The sequence below is a fragment of the Ctenopharyngodon idella genome, chromosome 21 (genome assembly GCF_019924925.1).
Source record: "Ctenopharyngodon idella isolate HZGC_01 chromosome 21, HZGC01, whole genome shotgun sequence".
Taxonomy (NCBI): Eukaryota; Metazoa; Chordata; class Actinopteri; order Cypriniformes; family Xenocyprididae; genus Ctenopharyngodon; species Ctenopharyngodon idella.
Window position 1 is genome coordinate 11,487,501 of NC_067240.1, and position 17,627 is coordinate 11,505,127.

General features: G+C 36.6%; 1 protein-coding gene across 7 annotated transcripts in view; it reads left to right on the forward strand.

The window, feature by feature from the left end:
- The window catches only part of vav2 (vav 2 guanine nucleotide exchange factor), a 183,066-nt gene that overhangs the window by 119,085 nt on the left and 46,354 nt on the right, over positions 1–17,627 (forward strand). For all 7 annotated transcript variants that reach the window (XM_051876807.1, XM_051876809.1, XM_051876806.1 and 4 more), the window contains exons 3-4: positions 267–325; positions 8,193–8,261. In XM_051876807.1, coding sequence (XP_051732767.1) covers positions 267–325; positions 8,193–8,261 — 128 coding nt within the window. The remainder of the gene's footprint in view (positions 1–266; positions 326–8,192; positions 8,262–17,627) is intronic.

The window sequence follows — 17,627 nt, forward strand, 5'->3', positions numbered from 1 at the left end:
TAGCTTTTTCTGAAAAAAAAAAAAAAAAAAAAGAATAATAAAAAGTAAAAATTAAAAAACGAAGTTGGGCTTTTGACTTGACCACCTAGATCATTTTAGCAAAAAGATAACTTAATTAAAAACACCTGGCAACTACATGAACACCTTAAGATTGTGGTGCCGTGTTTGGCGCCTTTCAGAAAATGTCAAAATCCAGTTGTGATTTTGTTGTAATTTGTATTAAGTGAAATTTCTTTGGCTAACCCAAACCATCTTTTGTTCCACAGGTGATCTCTGCGCTGTCCAGAATCTCCCACAACAGCATTGCACAGATCAAAGGCATCAGGTAATTCACTTCCTCCACACGCTGATTGTGTTTCCTTTCAGTAATGGTGTGTCTTGAGTCTTGAGGCATCTTTCACAGCGCTCTCTTGGGTTGCACCTTTTATGTGGCTCCATTCATTGGGCCTGGAAGGTAGAAGCAGTTGGCACAGACCACCGCATATGTGCGAAACCTATGGGCCAAGACCTATGAAGTGTGTGGTTGTCACTCCCTTCAGGTGTTTTAGCGGGGTGGAACCTGCCTCCCTGCTTTATAGGCGACTGGGATCACTTCCTGTCTCATTATTTGCCCAGTCTGTTCGCCCCGCTTCGCAAATAGAGCCTTTTATCCGACAGGGTAATGAGCTGATGGAGCGAGCCATTAGGCGTTTTGCCAGAGCAGGGCGGAGGCAAGACAGGTCTGCCATTAGCCAGTGCAGTGTAACCGACTGAGGGGTCCCTAAATCTCTTCCTGTCTTCACCAGACATGCTGCCGCACAGGGATGGCCAAAATACTGCCCATTGATTTGTCAAAAGTCAGGACTCAGTCTTTAGTACTAGAAAAATATAATGATTCTCCATTGTAAAAGTTGTCTGAAGTAATTAGAGGAAAGATCCAAAGATGGATAGTGTCGGCAGATGAATCTACTGTGACTAATGCAAGTCAAATTTGCACCCTGAGCAAGTCTTTTATACTTGACGTTTTAAGTGCACTGGATTTTGGGAGTTATAGTCATATCATTTCCTGGCTGTATACAGCAAGCAATGAAAGGCAGCTTTGTTTTCAACTACACCACAATGTGTGTCACAGCTTTGAGGGTGGAAACGGCATGTGCTTTAGTTGTTAGGCCGACTTAATCCACATTTCTTTAAAAAGACTTTAATTTTAGTCTATTGTGTGTCATGTGTTTTACAGGTTTGTGCAAATAAAATTGAATAAAATTTGCTGTCTGTTTTATTTCCCCTTCAAGCATCTCAAAAAGCAAGAAATGTCTTAGTCTTGTTTGGAAACATTCCTTGCACAACCTTTTGGACTTGGTTTAAAGCTGCATGCAGATGTTTTTCCCGACAGGGCTTGAAATTCAGCCACATTCTGGCATGCAAAATACTAATCAATATTCACAAGAGAGTTACTCAGGATTTTGGAGTTGTTCTTAGCACAGTTTGGTTGCATTGTTTTATTAAAGAAAGACCCTAAGGAGAGACACCTCAATAGCATCTTTTTGCTCTTTGACTTCTCAGCTAGTTTGGTTAATGGTTATTCTGAATGCCTGTTAATTAATTAGCCATCACAAGATATAAAGTGTCACTTCATGAAAGGACACTGTGACATTACACACGCACAAAAAAAAATTTGTTTATATGGCTGTTTTTTCAGCTGTGACCATGTGCTCTTCCTTTGAGCTTTCCTGCCTACATGAGTTCCAACCGGCAATCAAAACAGAAATGCGTTAATCTGTATTTATTGTTCAAGAGTACTTTTTGCTATTACACATATAGACTGTTTTAAGTCACTCACACCTTTAGAAGTAAACCACTACTTTTACATACAGTATAGAGGTCCTGCTTCAATAATAAGGTCTTTCACTGAGTAGCAGGAACAAGGAAGGGCATAGTGTAAGCCATTAGTGCAGCAACTGTTGACGTGATCTCTGGTTTCCCCCTTCCTAGCATTGCGTGTATCTGAAACGCTGCTCTCTCAAATTCCACTCAGATTGTATTTATCACTAAATGGTTTGTTATGTGTTGATAGTAGTTATGTTTCTCACAGTATATGAGATTAAATCACCCTCCTTTTACTGTATTTGTGTGATGCACTGTTCAGTACCAGGAACTCAGTAGCTCTTATCCAAAACCTAGTGAGCTGGCATTCTGTCTATTGACTACCTAGTACCTAGCCTTCTCTAACTGACATGAAACTTCATAAGTAACTGATTTGGAACATTCTACTTAGACCGGAACACTGTGCATCATGCAAATAGCACGCAAGAGAGTTGATTCAGTAAATGCACTCTCAAAAAAAGTAGTACCCTTACAGCGTAATCTTTTTGCCCGTGAAAGTTCATTGTGGTACCTTAAGGGTACATATTGCTACTATAGGGCACTAAAATGCACCTTTTAGGGGTAGATAAGGTAAAAGTTTTTAGGGTACTGCCCAGATACTAGCTGTTGTACGCCGAAAGGTAAAATTTTTGCACATTTTTTCTGACAGTCTACTGATGTTTAAATTCTGCCTGCAGAGTCAACTTACTATATTTTAGACCCAATGTACATATATAATCTGTCTGATACTTGAATTTTTAAATTATAAAGGCAAAGAATATTTTATTTACACAAATATAGTTAATGTATTTTTCATAAATTGTTGTTATACATAGGTGTCAAAGGTCATCACCAATGGTTATTTGGATTAACATCAAACTGAATGGTTTAAAAAAAAAAAATTGAACATTAGTAATAGTTTACTGGAGACAGGAAAGGTCTCTCTCTCTTCCCATAGATTACATGTGCTTTTATTTCTCACATGTACAGGATGTCACCCACTCACATGTGAACAACGGCCTGTCATGCATAATGCCATACTGTACAGTTTAAATATGCACTAGCTACATCAACCAATGTACATAAGTTATTCATGCCACTGTATGCGAGAGAGGTAGGCACTGTATCCATTTACACATACAAGCTGATTGCAATGCATTATGGATGCGCACACACATTACATGCAAGATGGTGTTGTCATGTCTTATATAGAGACAAGCATAACAAAAGAATGACAGAAAGCATAATGTGCAGTACATGAATGGTTTTGCTCCTGGCGTCAGAAGACCGAGATTGCGGAGCAGATTGAAGCTGCTTGTAAGCATCAGATAATCCTCTGCATCCACTCAGCTTTCTGCTTACTGTATTCCTGTGCTGATGGACACTGCTCTTCTATGCAATGTTAAAATGCTGTATCTCACTCAGTCTTTATCAAGTCCTGAGAGAAAACCAGAGTCTGCTGGTGGAGTTATCAGATTGATGCTCTCCTCTGATCATCCTTCCAGTGATATTCCAGTATGAGCCGGACAGGATCAGGTGCTCTGGGCTGCTTTGGATACTGAGGGATTACTGGGCTACTGCTTTTTATAGAAGATCAATATTATCATACCTTTTGCTTGAAGTTTTACTCTGATGATGAGACATTACTGTTAACAGAAAAAAAAATGTCAGGAGGGATTTAGTCTTGAATTTAGAATTAAATTTTACATTATAAAATTTTGTCTGATTAAAGCGTAGTGTTTTCTTTTTTATGAAATTAATATTTATTGTGTTAATTTCTAAATACATATTTCTAGTTTTATTTTACAACAGGGCACGTTATTTAAAGAAAGTTTGTCAAAATGTAACTTGCTCTGCATTTATACGTCGTAATACAAAAAGACTGAAAGTGTAATTATTACTTTTATACAATGGTTTAAAAAACAAGAAGTTAATATTTAGTAACTTATATTTTAGACACAATATGTCCATTTACTTTCTGTATTTGGGTACTTTTTTGTTCCTAAATGAATTGGTGTTTTTGAACAAATCAGTTAGGTTGATGAAATGAAAGACAGTCACTTGTGTCCTTACCGAATGAATCACTGGTTTTGAATGAAACATTTTAATGATTCAGTGACTCTTTCATAAAGGCAGTCATTTGTCACCACCTACTGGAGTGATAGTGTAACCTGCAGAAAGAATTACTGAAAAATCTAATCAGTTATTTTTTGTATTTTATTAGTGACAAAAAAGTGTGCATTTGTGTTGCTAAAGCTTTTACAGCATAGGTTCATACAATAAAAACTATGCAAAATAAGGAAATTAACACTAGTACAAAAATAAATAAATATTTATTTTATTTCAAATACAAATGCAACATTAAAGAATCACATCAAATTTATTGTAATTTATTACAATATGTATTTATTGTATAATTTACTACAAAAAAAAAAAAGTATATCATAACAATATGTTGTCATATCATATGAATAGTAGAGATACCTACCAGAAATCAAAAAAGCTTCCTATATGGTCCGAATGCTGCTGCTTCTGTTAAAAAAAAAAAAAAAAAAAAAAAATAGTGTTTAAATATGATGTATAGTTGTGTAGACACTTTCAGCATGAATGAAGAGCTTTAGCTGATTTTGTAATCATACTTCTGTATGTTAGCCCCCACTCTGGCTAATAGAAAATGAATCAGTTTCACTTTTTTCCCCTTCACATCATGGATCAAACTACTGAACGCTTCAGATGTTTCAATATTCTTCAAGCTCTTCTAAGCCGTCACTCTCAGAATAGAGAGCAAATATCTGTTTCTGTGAGATAAAAACCCAGGGATACTGTTTGCTTGGACATAAATGAAATTGAAAGAGTTTGATGTGTCTGCCAAATCCAATTAAAGCTAGTATTGGCCTGATGTGTTTTAGCCTGTAATCACTGAGGGATGGGAGCAGCTTTCATATTTTTCTGATTTCAAATAATCAGGTTGTCACAGCTCCTGAATTTTTGTGTGGGTGAATATAGACATTCATTCATATATGTTACTCATGTTGCTCATGTCTATGTGCATTAGTGTGTTAACGATGCCCGATGGTTTACTAAGAAGTGAATGATTTTAGCTAAAACAAAGACTCTTAATTGGTCCTATGTGAATGTTTGATGTAGACTAATTAAAGGTAGGGTAGGCAATTTTCAGAGAGACTAGCAATAGCGAGCTAGCTTTGAAAGTACAAAATCCCACACCTTCCCTTTAGAAATCTCTATGCCATGCCTCCTGCAAAATACATGTATTTGTACAGCAGGGGAGCAAACAAAAGCTTGACAAGAGATGGCGTTAAAGGATTAGTTCACTTCGGAATTAAAATTTCCTGATAATTTACTCACCCCTTTGTCATCCAAGATGTTCATGTCTTTCTTTCTTCAGTCGAAAAGAAATTAAGATTTTTGAGGGAAACATTCCAGGATTTTTCTCCATATAGTGGACTTAAACAGGGACCAATGGTTTGAAGGTCCAAATTGCAGTTTCAGTGCAACTTCAAAGGGCTCTACACAGTCCCAGCCAACATTACGTAATGTTTGAAGTCATGGACGCGCATCGCAGAGCTAGAGCAAAATGAGCATTTGTGGTTAAAAAGTATATAAATTTTTATTTTTTTTTTTAGAAAATGGCCGATCGTTTCGCTAGATAAGACCCTTGTTCCTGGGCTGGGATCGTGTAGAGCCCTTTGAAGCTGTATTGAAACTGCAATTTGGACCTTCAGACCATTGGTCCCTGTTTAAGTCCACTATATGGAGAAAAATCTTGGAATGTTTCCCTCAAAAACCTTAATTTCTTTTTGACTGAAGAAAGAAAGACATGAACATCTTGGATAACTTAGGGGCAAGTACATTATCAGGAAATTTTAATTCTGAAATGAGCTTTGTGATTGGTCACAAATACAGAATTTAATAGTTAAAACCTGACTTTTGAACAGCAGAACTAGAAAGGTGTATTATAGATAAATGTGAAATGATCCATAAGTAACATTTTTTTTTTCCAGCTAAATCCCTGCAGAATGTTATTTGAGTTAGATGTAATTTGCAGACAGTTTAGATGAGCAAACAGTGGTATTTATTCAACCGCTAATTAATTACATCATAAAACACTGGAAATGCTGGAAAAACCACAGAAACAGTAACTAGAGAACCTGTAAACCATTGGTTTACATTTGCTTTGACAGGAGATGAAGAAAGCAGTGTTTAATTCACATGATTAATTAGCATGACATTTGTGAGCAGGTTTAACCTTTTTTTATTATAAACGCATCTGAAGCAGATGAGGAGGAAGTCCTTTTGAACCAAGATGTTTAATTAGTGATTCATTTGATGAAGCCATGTAAGCAGGCTAATTATTTTGCTATCAGCAATTATTCCATCATGCGATACAACATCTTTGTGTTTTGAGTTCATGATGGTTAGAGTCACTCATCACAAAGCCTTGTTTTAATAAAATACATCTGAGTGAAACATTTATACTTTCACCTCAAAGACATAATGCATCCATTTGGAGGTTGTTTTCTTGCCGATAATGACTGTGCTGCATCATAATGAGGAAGAAATTAATGTTTTGGATGCCATCTACAATTGAGCTTGTCATGGCAACATTTTTAAAATCTTTTACCTTTGATTGCAAGTGTTTTAGAGTCCTTAGGTGGTCCCAACCCCTAGAGTTAAGCACTCTATTCATGTCTATTTTTATATGTACAAATTGTATGTGCATTGATTTGACATATATACACAGCCATATGGTTCGTGTCCATCTATTAGGCTGACTGGCAGCAGCTTTAATGTTAAAGGTAATGGTGGTGTGCTCTGTTAGCTGTCAGAGTGCATCTCTCTCTCTCTCTCTCTCTCTCTCTCTCTCTCTCTCTCTCTCTCTCTCTCTCTCTCTCTCTCTCTCTCTCTGTCCATCAGAAAGGATAGCATCCTCAAGTGTCATGTTGTTGGGAGGTGTGAGGTGAGGAGTTGGTCACATTGTCAGAGTGTGTGTTTGTTAGCTTGCTATTGTGTGGGTGAGGATGTCCGATGTCAGCATTGGTTAAGAAGGGGGGCTTTTTTGTGCATCTGACCTAAAAAAAAATAAAAAAAAGCAAGTGACAGTTTGCTTAGATCATGCGTTAAAGCCTTCTAGTAATATGACGCAAGGTCAGAGTTTTTCCTACCCTATAGCTCTATATTTCTTTCCCGCTCTCTCTCCTTTTCTCTCTCCATCACTGCTGTTTGACAGCTCCGTAGAGACAGGAATACTGCGTAGTTATGATTGAAGAGATGGCCCTCTGTCAACATGAGGTTGAACTTTATATTTACATTTTCTAAAGAAAATGTCAATGCTCTATGCCTGTGCATAACTATAATAATAACTATAACATAATTGTCATGATGCAAGGGTGTTGTGGGTAATTGTCAGGCCATTATTGTTTTTAGCATAGACAGATTAATGGGTAGATAGTGATTTGTGAACAGCACCGCCATCTTGGAACAGTCAACAAGGAGACCTTAAAGAACGTTATATACGTCTATTCATTATCAGTGAGTCATTAAAACATTAATTTAAATGAAACGCTGATTCTTTCATGAACAAAACAACTGACCATCCTTATGAGGGAGTCATTGAATCATTTACTCTACATACATAAAACTATCTGGCAATGTTGTCTCTAAAATGTAAGAAGAGCTCCATAAAGCCATGATGTTTTGTGTTGCATGGAAAGAATGCATAATTCAAGGGTGTGAATCACATCTATTAAATGTTGTGACTTTGAGGCGTACCCTATACCCTATACAGTGAAAGTGACACAGCTTGCCTTAAAATCACATTATTTTCCATGCCTCATGTTTTTTGCATGCAGCATAGCACCTTTTGCCCCACATAATGTGCGAGATTAAGTGATTTGATGAGATCTCTAGAGGAAGAGCCATGCCATTAATCGAATAATTGATCGGTCTTCCATTTGCAGCTTTCTAATTGGCTGGTGAATGTTCGTGAGCCCTGGATTTAAAACCCCAGCGGGTCAGCTCTCTGAGGAGTCTGACACGCAGTTATTGAGAAAGGGCTGAAGTGTTTGTGTATAGGTGTTCCTGTCAAACTGCAAGAGCCTGTGTCATTCAGTCCTGCCACGGCCTTTTCACTGTTCCAACCGTATTCTGTCAGAAATCAGATAAGTGCCTTTGAAACATCTGTCATATTGTTACAAATGTCAATCATGGAGAAGGTGTTCATGAATAAACCCACCTGTTGAATTATGGATGTTGAGGAGTGAATCGTGCTATATTCTTTCCTTCTGTGCGTGTGTGTGGTGGCTAATGCTCTCTTCTCTCTATCTCCCTAGGCCCTTTCCATCAGAGGACACTGCGCTTAATGAAGATGACGTGTACCGGAGCTTGGAGGAGTTGGCAGAGTGAGTGTTCTAAATCATAGAAACAGAACATAATGACAAGTAGCATAAAACAAGGAGGGCTTTAACCCAAATGTTGTCTGTAAAAAGTCCAGGGTCTGCATAATAATTCTCCCATTTTTTTCTGTTCGTGGTATATTTTCAGTTCTGTGGCTATTGAAGTTTCTTGGTGGCATTATTCCAAGCTAGATGAGCTTGTCACATTGTACTTAATATTGTTCTCAGCAGTGATCAGCATGAACCAATCGCATTTGTTTGTGAATACCATATAAAGATTACGATCATTTCTAGTGATTTCGGGGATGCATTTTTATTTGTATGTCAGTACTAATACTTGGAATTAATTTGATTTTTTTTTAAAAATTATACTTTATGTCTTGACTATTTATGAAGAATAAAAAAGAATAATTAAATTGAATTATTCAAAGACTAGATATATATATATATATATATATATATATATATATATATATATGAAATTAGTGTTTATTTTTTTCAAAAACAAATACAATCTTTTCATGCAAATTAATGCTGCAGCCCATCTGAAATAGATGGAGACATTTTGCATTGCTATGAGAATGATATTGCTCATATATTTCCACGTTAATGATACAACTTTCATTCTTCAGATCGATCATATATTCTTGGGGGGAAAAACAGCAGTTTGAATGACTATATCTTTGTCATAGTATCCTTTTAATGGTTAAGGGGATTTTCTATTTCTGGTCAATAAATCGATCTCTTTGATGTGAAGTGTGACATTCAGCTTCACCCCGGAGCCGCTTTGCTTGTCGGTTGCTCCTTATAAGGTGTTGTTCAAAGTTAAAATAATTTTCTTTTTTAAAACCTTGTTTCTTTCCAGAATGAATCAGCATTTTTTTAATGTATGGTTTACTAGCTCACTCTTAAAGTCAGTCCCTTGCCACTAAGTACTGGTGTAACTATATAACCTCCACTGAAGTCATTGTTAAACCCTAATCAGACGTTTCCAAGTACGCCAACATTATAATATCAAATATTATTTATTGAACAATAATAGCCATTATAAACTTTGTATTTAATATATATTATTAAATAAGTTGTATTTTGGATATCTTATATATCTGTAATTTGAGTAAAACAATATTTTTTTTAACAGGTCATTAGATTGCAATATAATTATTTTGCATTTTACTAATGAAATCCTTAGATTTCTTCTGTTGTTACAACTTTTAATAAGAATCATATAAGAAGTTTATGCCATCTTTCTATTTGCACTTCTTTGCATTGAAAGTTCTAGGGCTTTGTTAATGTTCCCATACTTAAAATTGCCACTGTCATTGCATAGCTAGCTTGTGCTTCACTTTATTTGTACCATTGTTTTATTAGTATATTTTTTTTATTTATCTATTTACTGTTTTTAGAATTTGAAATATAATAAAGAAATTGATTTTGATAAGTGAGATCTCTGATTGTAGTCCTTGAAAACCTAAAAAAAAAAAAAATAGTTACGAACCCTGGTCCTGAGATTTGTATGCATGTGCGTGATGAATGCTTTATTTTTCCAATCTCTTGTGCGCCTACTTGAGGAAGCCTGCTTTGTGTTTCATAGGAAATTAGGTTATTATGCCACTTTCAAAGACAAAGTCGAAAGTAAGTAATACTCAAGTTTAAATTTCCTGTTTCCAACCTCATTCAAGTAGCACTCCATTCATGCTAATTTAAATTCTCTGACGTCAGCTGGACAGTACCCAATGGACCATTGCTTTAGTCTTTGCCATTCAACTGGGAGATGGAAGAATTCCAAGTTCTGATTTTTATGGAATGCAGCATTAATTAGTAGCATTTGAATGTGATTGGCATGGAATGTAGTTTTATTTATCTATTTATTCACATAGTCACATCTGCAGTGTCCTTAGTGTCTGGCTGGTGCAGTCACCCTCGCACAAATAACCAGGCGTTAAACGCTTATCTGGTTGCCATGGCAATGCCATGCGATGCTTAGGCTGGTGTGGGCGTTAAAAAGATTGAGGGAGAATGAGGGAGGGGGTTGTGTGGTGACAGGCCTGATTCTTGGCTGCTTAATTGTGAATAATTAGGTAGCAGGGCAGATAGGTGTCATTCATCTGCAGAGGACAGCGTGACACAGACGTGTTAGTGCAGACTTACACTCCTCACAATGCCTGTAAGAAACTTCTGTGGAGCTGTAAAAGGAGATGAGCCTCTGTCACAGCTCAAATCGTGTCAATTTAATAGCAGCCCAAAGAAACATGGCTTGTAAACATGCTATTTTGAGTAGACAATGTTTAATTCAGAGCAAACTAAAACAAGGCGCTTATTGTGCTTTTAATAACTCTTATTAAAGGGGACATATTATGCCCCTTTTTACAAGATATAATATAAGTCTTTGGTGTCCCCAGAATGTATCTGTGAAGTTTCAGCTCAAAATACCCCACATATAATTTATTATAGCTTGTCAAATTTGCCACATTTGGGTGTGAGCAAAAACACGCCTTTTTTTTTTTTTTCCTTTAAATGCAAATGATCTGCTTCTCCAGAGCTTTAACAACGTATGCTTCAGATACTGAACAACAACAAAACTGGAGAATCTCACACAGCCAAAATGTCAGAAATTGTCAGTAGCGGTGTTCAGCCTTACATTATTTGAACCGGAGTCGGACACTGATGGAGAGATTCAGGATGAAGTTACAACTTTTAGAATGCAATTGGACATTTCTGGATGGTTAGTGGATAAATGTAGTTGTTGTGGATTTAAGTTGATTCAACTCATAATGTTGAATCAACTCAGCATGTACGGTCATGTTAATCTTTTGTGTAAATCCAGCATGGAACTGACCATCGTTTATAAAGCAGCCTGGTATAAAATTATTTGCGATATAGAACTTTACAGACTTTCTTCGGCACATTTCCTTCATAAATGAAATTCAACCACGGCGTTCTCAGCAGCTTAGATGCCGGGAGTTTATGGAGACTCTTATTTCATCGGTACATCCAATAACAGAACATTTGTAAAAGGGGTACAAGGTAGTAGTTCCGCACAAAAGAGGGTTTTTAAATAATAATGATAATATAATAAGAAGTTTATTTTATACAGCGCCTTTCTGCAAACTCAAGGTCGCTTTACAATATTATAACAAATAAAGATGACAGCAGACAGAAAAACAATAGATAAACATAAAATACATACCATGAATCGGATCATGCAGTCAGAGATCAGAGAAACAATAAACAAAAAGATATGTTTTAAAGTGGGTTAAAGACTCTTCATTTTTGTTTCTTATTTATTTGCACACTTGTGCCGTCGAACTGTTGGATAAACGCAATATCACACTCATAGCCGTCCAATTTGACTCTATATCAGCACGGCTGTGATTGCCTACGGCCGAATCACAGCCATGCTGATATGAAGCCGTATCGCACAGCTACTCGTGTGATATTGCTCATATGTGTTTAGACATAATTTTTTATACATGCAGTCTAATGGTGACACTTTCATCGGGATTATTCATTTTTACATTTCAGGCCATTTCAGGGCAATTTTAACTGATTATTACTCTGATTATTACTAGATACCTTTACTTTGGCAACATATTTACATCAGCAGAATTCACAAAACAACCATTTTCGAAACATCAAGGCATAAAAACAAACACATTATCAACAAATGTAAGAATTCCATCAACTAGCTCAAAACTCTCTCGCACTGGCCCCGGGGCATCGGGCCATCTTTACTGTTGAGTCCTGGTCTATGTGAGGCCATATGTGGGCCTTTGACATTTCCACTGTCTACAGCCTCTTGCACTGATCCATATCGACTTTAGACGCTGCCTGATATGGCCTCAAGTGATTGCTGTCCTCTTTCAAAGTTCATGATACCCCTCTGCCATCTAACCTCTCTTTACATGCAGATTCATGTTGAAACACATCTCAATGCCAAATCTAATAGAGGTTAAACCCACAGCCAGCCAGAGCACAAGCACTCGCTGCACTCCCAGTGATGGAATAGTGAATCTGAGCAAATTAATGAAACTACCCATCCATGCGGACCCATGACCTTTTACAGCCATAAATATGGTTCAATTCCAGCACAACACTGCCGTCTGATTAATGGAAAGGTCCCTGATATGATGCGCCAGGACACAGTTTAACAAGCACTTTAATCAGGCTGCTCGGAGCTCTCTTAATTGGACTGTGATATCATTGTCTGCTTTAATGGAAATATGCATGAAAGGGTTTTCTGCAGTGCTACTGAACCTACAGAAGTCATGTAGCTTCAATAGGTTTATTCATATAAGCCCTGTGTCTGTTTCTATTAGATTGGAGATGTTTCTCAACATTGTGCCATATGTGGGGCCAAACGGAGTGTGAATAAGAAGACTGCTGATTGTCCTCAATAGTAGTGTCATGTTTTTTCAGTTATTGAAGTAAAGAGTGCAGTTCATTTGAAGAGATAAAAGAAAGTGTTAATCAAGGTGCTTTTGTGGAAGGTTAATGATGATGAAGAAGCTCTTTAGTAGGTTTACACTTGAATGTGAGAGATGACTGAGACACTCCTCTTTAAAAGAGAGACAGCATTTACTTATACTGCTTACGGTCAGCAGTTTTAAAGGGCACGTATTATGCAAGCGATTGAGGTGTTTTGTTGTTGGATGTAAGAGTAAACATAACAGTCTCCATGTACTCCTGACATCAGAGCCGCTGAAGGCTCAGTTTTATTTTTGAAGGGAACTCGCCCCCATATACCTAAATTCGTTTATGTCTGCGCAAATCATTTTACAATACAAAACACAGGTTTTGCTAAAAAGTTGTTACTCAAGGATGGATCAGTACCAACTGTTCGTGATCAAGCTTACAGTCTCCAGAACGATACTGGATACGGCAGTAATGAAAGAGAGAGCACACACTTTACTAAATTTCATCTTAGTTGTTTTACGGATCTAAAGCTTACTAGTTTATTAAGCTCCCCCCAAAAAGGCAAAAGGTCTTTATATATTTATTAATTGTAACAAGTGTTTTTGCGTAATTCACTGTGTATGTTGATGATAATGCAAGGGAGGGAAAAAGTTTATGGAAAATACTTTCATGCACACTTCTTGGACTGTGTTTTATTAAGCTCTTACAGAGATTTTCTGGAGTGAAAAGGACGCTTCATCTTTTTGGGTGAAGTACAAATAACGTCATAAAACTCATCAGTAAAGTTTTGGCCATGATTCGGACAGGGTCCGGTAGGTACTAATAATGGATAAAAGCAAGATGACAACATAAGTTATAACCGTAATTAAACTAAATTATTCCTGTTCTATCTCCATGCAGCATATATTCTCTGGCTCTATAGGCATTATTGTCTGAATCCAGTTCGGACTGAACACTGTTACGGACAGTTTCTGACATTATTAGTGTGTCTTGAAGCTCCGCCCTCTTAGGCCTGGAGCAGCAGCTCATTTGCATATAAAGGGGGACACTCTAAAACGGCACGTTTTTGCTCACCCCCCAAAAAATGGCAATTTTAACATGCTATAAAAAATTATCTGTGGGGTATTTTGAGCTAAAACGTCACATACACACTCAGATACTTATTTTAAATCTTGTAAAAAGGGGCATAATAGGTGCCCTTTAAACTGAAAAATACAGTCAGGGCTGTCCTTAGGACAGTGCAACAGACCCCACCCCCAGAAATGCAATCACTGTTTTTGTTTTATTTTATTTTTGTTTTTTACTGAAAATTGATGGAACTATTTATTTACAAAGAATTTTCAGTGTTTTTTTTTTTTACTTTATTTTATTTTCTGAGATATATTTAAATAATAATACTTATTAAAATTCAAGATTTTGTGAGCACAGGGACTGACAAACAGTGCACTCATCTGAAGGACATTTAACAGTCTCTGAATTATAATTTTAAACATTTAAATTTTTTATGTAGATGTATATTTTTCTTTGTTTTCTGCGAGTTGTGCATGATGGGCCGATGTGTTTCTGAAATTATGTAACAGTGGTTCAGAAGGGGAGCTCCATCACAAACTATTGCCTTTAGTTTACACACACCTCTGTATTTTGACTTGTTAACGGGTCCCGAGCCAGCGACTGTGGTCTTGAGCGCTGTGTATTCAGGTATGCACTGAACCGAATTGACTACTGTTGGTAATTGAGTGGTATAAATATGGCAGGGTTGTTAACTCTGGGTTATTATAATCTGTGAGTTCACATCCAATACAGCCCTACTGGATTTCCCAGCATCATTGTCACTTTCCACTATATTTAATGTGTTCATCCAAAAACTGACAAAGCATGAAATTGTTCAATTTTAGCAAGCAGACTGTGTCTCTTTCTCCATCAAATAGCAATGAGATGTTTGGATGTACATCATGTCAGCAATGATTTACTTCATCCTAACTGGTTGCTACTATTTTACATTCTCACCTGAGGCATTGTGGGTACAGGAGCCTCAGGCCAAAGCACTCTGAGCCTTCAGGAGGGACAAACTACTGCCATTGGCACCTGTCTCTCCTGGCACCTCAGATTGAACTCTGCAGCCAGCGACCTATTCAGTCAAGATGATGGACGGGTTTGGAAATTTAACTAACATTCAGTAGAATCCTCAAATAATGTACAGAACATCTCAACCAAGTAGTTTCCTGCTCCAAGAACCTGCATGTTTCCATCAACATGCCACATTACTGTTTATTCAGCCCTCACAAGCCATTCTATAGGTAGCATATGACAAAGATTTCATTAAAATGTTTCTTTACACTAAAAAAGTTAATTAATTTATCTTCATCTTAAACACATTTTATTTGACCTTAGTCAAATAAAGTTTTTAGTTATTTCAGCTCAATTATATTAAGTAGAATCATATATATATTTAAGTCTGTGATTTCGAGTAAATGGAAAAGACCTGTTAGTGTTTGCCATTCATTTATTTCGTACGTCTAAAAGACTTTCTGCAGCTAACACTGTGCATGTAGGTAGTTACTTGTTACTGCACTAGCATTAGCACAGTTATTGCTCATAGAGTGAAGCAACATGTATTATAGTCCTAACACATGCAGCCACCTATAAAGCACCCTTAAGTTCTACTCTTCAGTACTGTGGTAACCACAAAAACATCAACATAACTGAAACTATTTTAAATGCCATAACTGAACATTAAACATTAACAGGTCTTTCCCTTCACTAAAAAACACATTAAATAACACTTAATTTTTAACATTTACTCTTCTGATCCAGCTCTATGCAATACATGCTGGGAACAGCAATCCACTTCCCAGTTTCAGTTAATGCAACAAAAATGATTCATATAGTCCCAACACAAATGGATTAAGTAATCTTGAATTTTATATATATTTGGATTGAACTCCTAATTAAGTTAGGGGGAAAAAAATTCAGTGTAGACCACGTGACTTAAAACATGATTTTGTAGACAAAAGTTTTTCAAATATTTATAAGTAGTGAAGCAGTTTAAGTATATATTTTTCTAAGAAATAATATTAAATAATTGTGTAATTGTTTTTTTCTTTTCTCCCAAAATGTAATTTGTTTAATTAGGCTTTTTTTTCTTCATTATCATATCAAACAGCCATTTTTGTCTGTCTAAATTGTTCATAAAAGAGTGTTGTATTCAAGTCACTCTGTGTGAATAAACTGTATATATACTGTATGCCCCTAATAGTCAACTAACCGTTAGTCGACGAGAAGAGGCGTAGTCGACCAAAATTGTATTAGTCACTTAGTCGCAGGAAGAAAAAAATTCACACTAAGTGGCGAAGTCACAAAGTCTGTGACGGACCGATCGTTAACAGCTGGTCTATGTGGTAATTACAGTACATCAAGCAGGACATCCAAACGCTCCTCTATCATTCATTGACCTTTAATATGGCTTATCATCTCAAACAAGTTAGTAGTAGCAACTTTACATCACTTTAGATGTGAAAATGTGTGCTTTTCAAGTGTTTTTGGTCATACAGATAAGAGTAACACATCTTTTGCATCTGTGAAGAGTCTACTTTTATTTGTGTGCACTCACAATAACAACAAAACATGCTTTTGTAAAATAATGAAAGCAAACAGTGTGCGCTTTCTGCCGTCTCTCTCTGTTTAACTAGTAGTCATTCATTTTAAGCGATTAGTCGACTAATCGCACGTTTATTAATAAACCATATCAATTTGATAAACCATGTAAATTAATAAACCATATAAAATGTTTTGTAATTTTAAATATTTGTGAACTGAAGGAATTTCAAGTAAATATTATGTCAAATAAGTGATAATTTAATCAATTAAATTCTCAGCAAGTCAGAATGTACATTTCATTTACTATTATTAAACTGTTATATATCACTATTATATTAGCTCTCAGCCACGCTGCTGTCATGAAATGTACAGCAGCTATTGAAAAACCCATCTGTGTCAGCCACTATGCCTGTTGTCTTCAGAGAGGCTTTAAGATAGTCTAAGACTCGAGGTCACATCTTCTGACAGATATGGAAAATGTTGCCTGTCTGATAACATATGTACAGAACTTTACACCATGTTGGTCCCTTCTAGTACACAGGGTCAGTGTGGCTGGGTCGGTGTGACTGGGTCAGTGTGACAAGTATGAAGCAGCAGCATGTGGTCCTCTTTTCTTGCCACGTAGCGTGTTCTGCCAGTGTTATCAACTGTTCCCCTTATCTTCCCTCTTTATTACTTCATCTCGAGTTGCTAGTATGACAGTATGCGGTGAAGTTTTATTGACACAGTTAACTTTTATGAGTTTGGGATGGATCCTTTGCTCTGCTCTAAACATGGTTTCCCTTTCTGGGTTTGTGGTTGGCTAAGTGAAGGAAACGTTCAAGAATGCTGTAACACAAGTGAAATGCAGCACTTTGACCACTCCATGATGGTTTAGATAGCATGAAACCACAAAATATTTCATGATTGCAATGAATTCTTTGTTGTGACCTAAATGGAGAATCTTTCCACACTTTCGTTATACAGATTTACCAATTTACACCATATTGAATCATAAAGTAGATTTTTCCATTGGCATTCATAGATGTATATGTATATGCCCACCCACCAGAACCGCGAGTTGGCTCAGCCTTAATAACATTAATTTGACAGAGGAGCTGATCTTTTGATTGTTGTATTCTTGTATGAATATTTATACCACAGTGAGAAAAAAGACCTGTTCCTTTCTTGACAGATTCTGCCTTCATTTATTCTACCCAATACAATCCACTGTACAGATCACTGCACTTCACATAGTGTAGTTAATGCTTGTCCTCTGGGATTTGAGGTCACACAATAGATGCCATTAGAAATCTTTTTTGCCTCAGTTCCTTTGCAGTTTGGGACCAGTGTGATTCAGAGGAACAATGTTTTTTATCC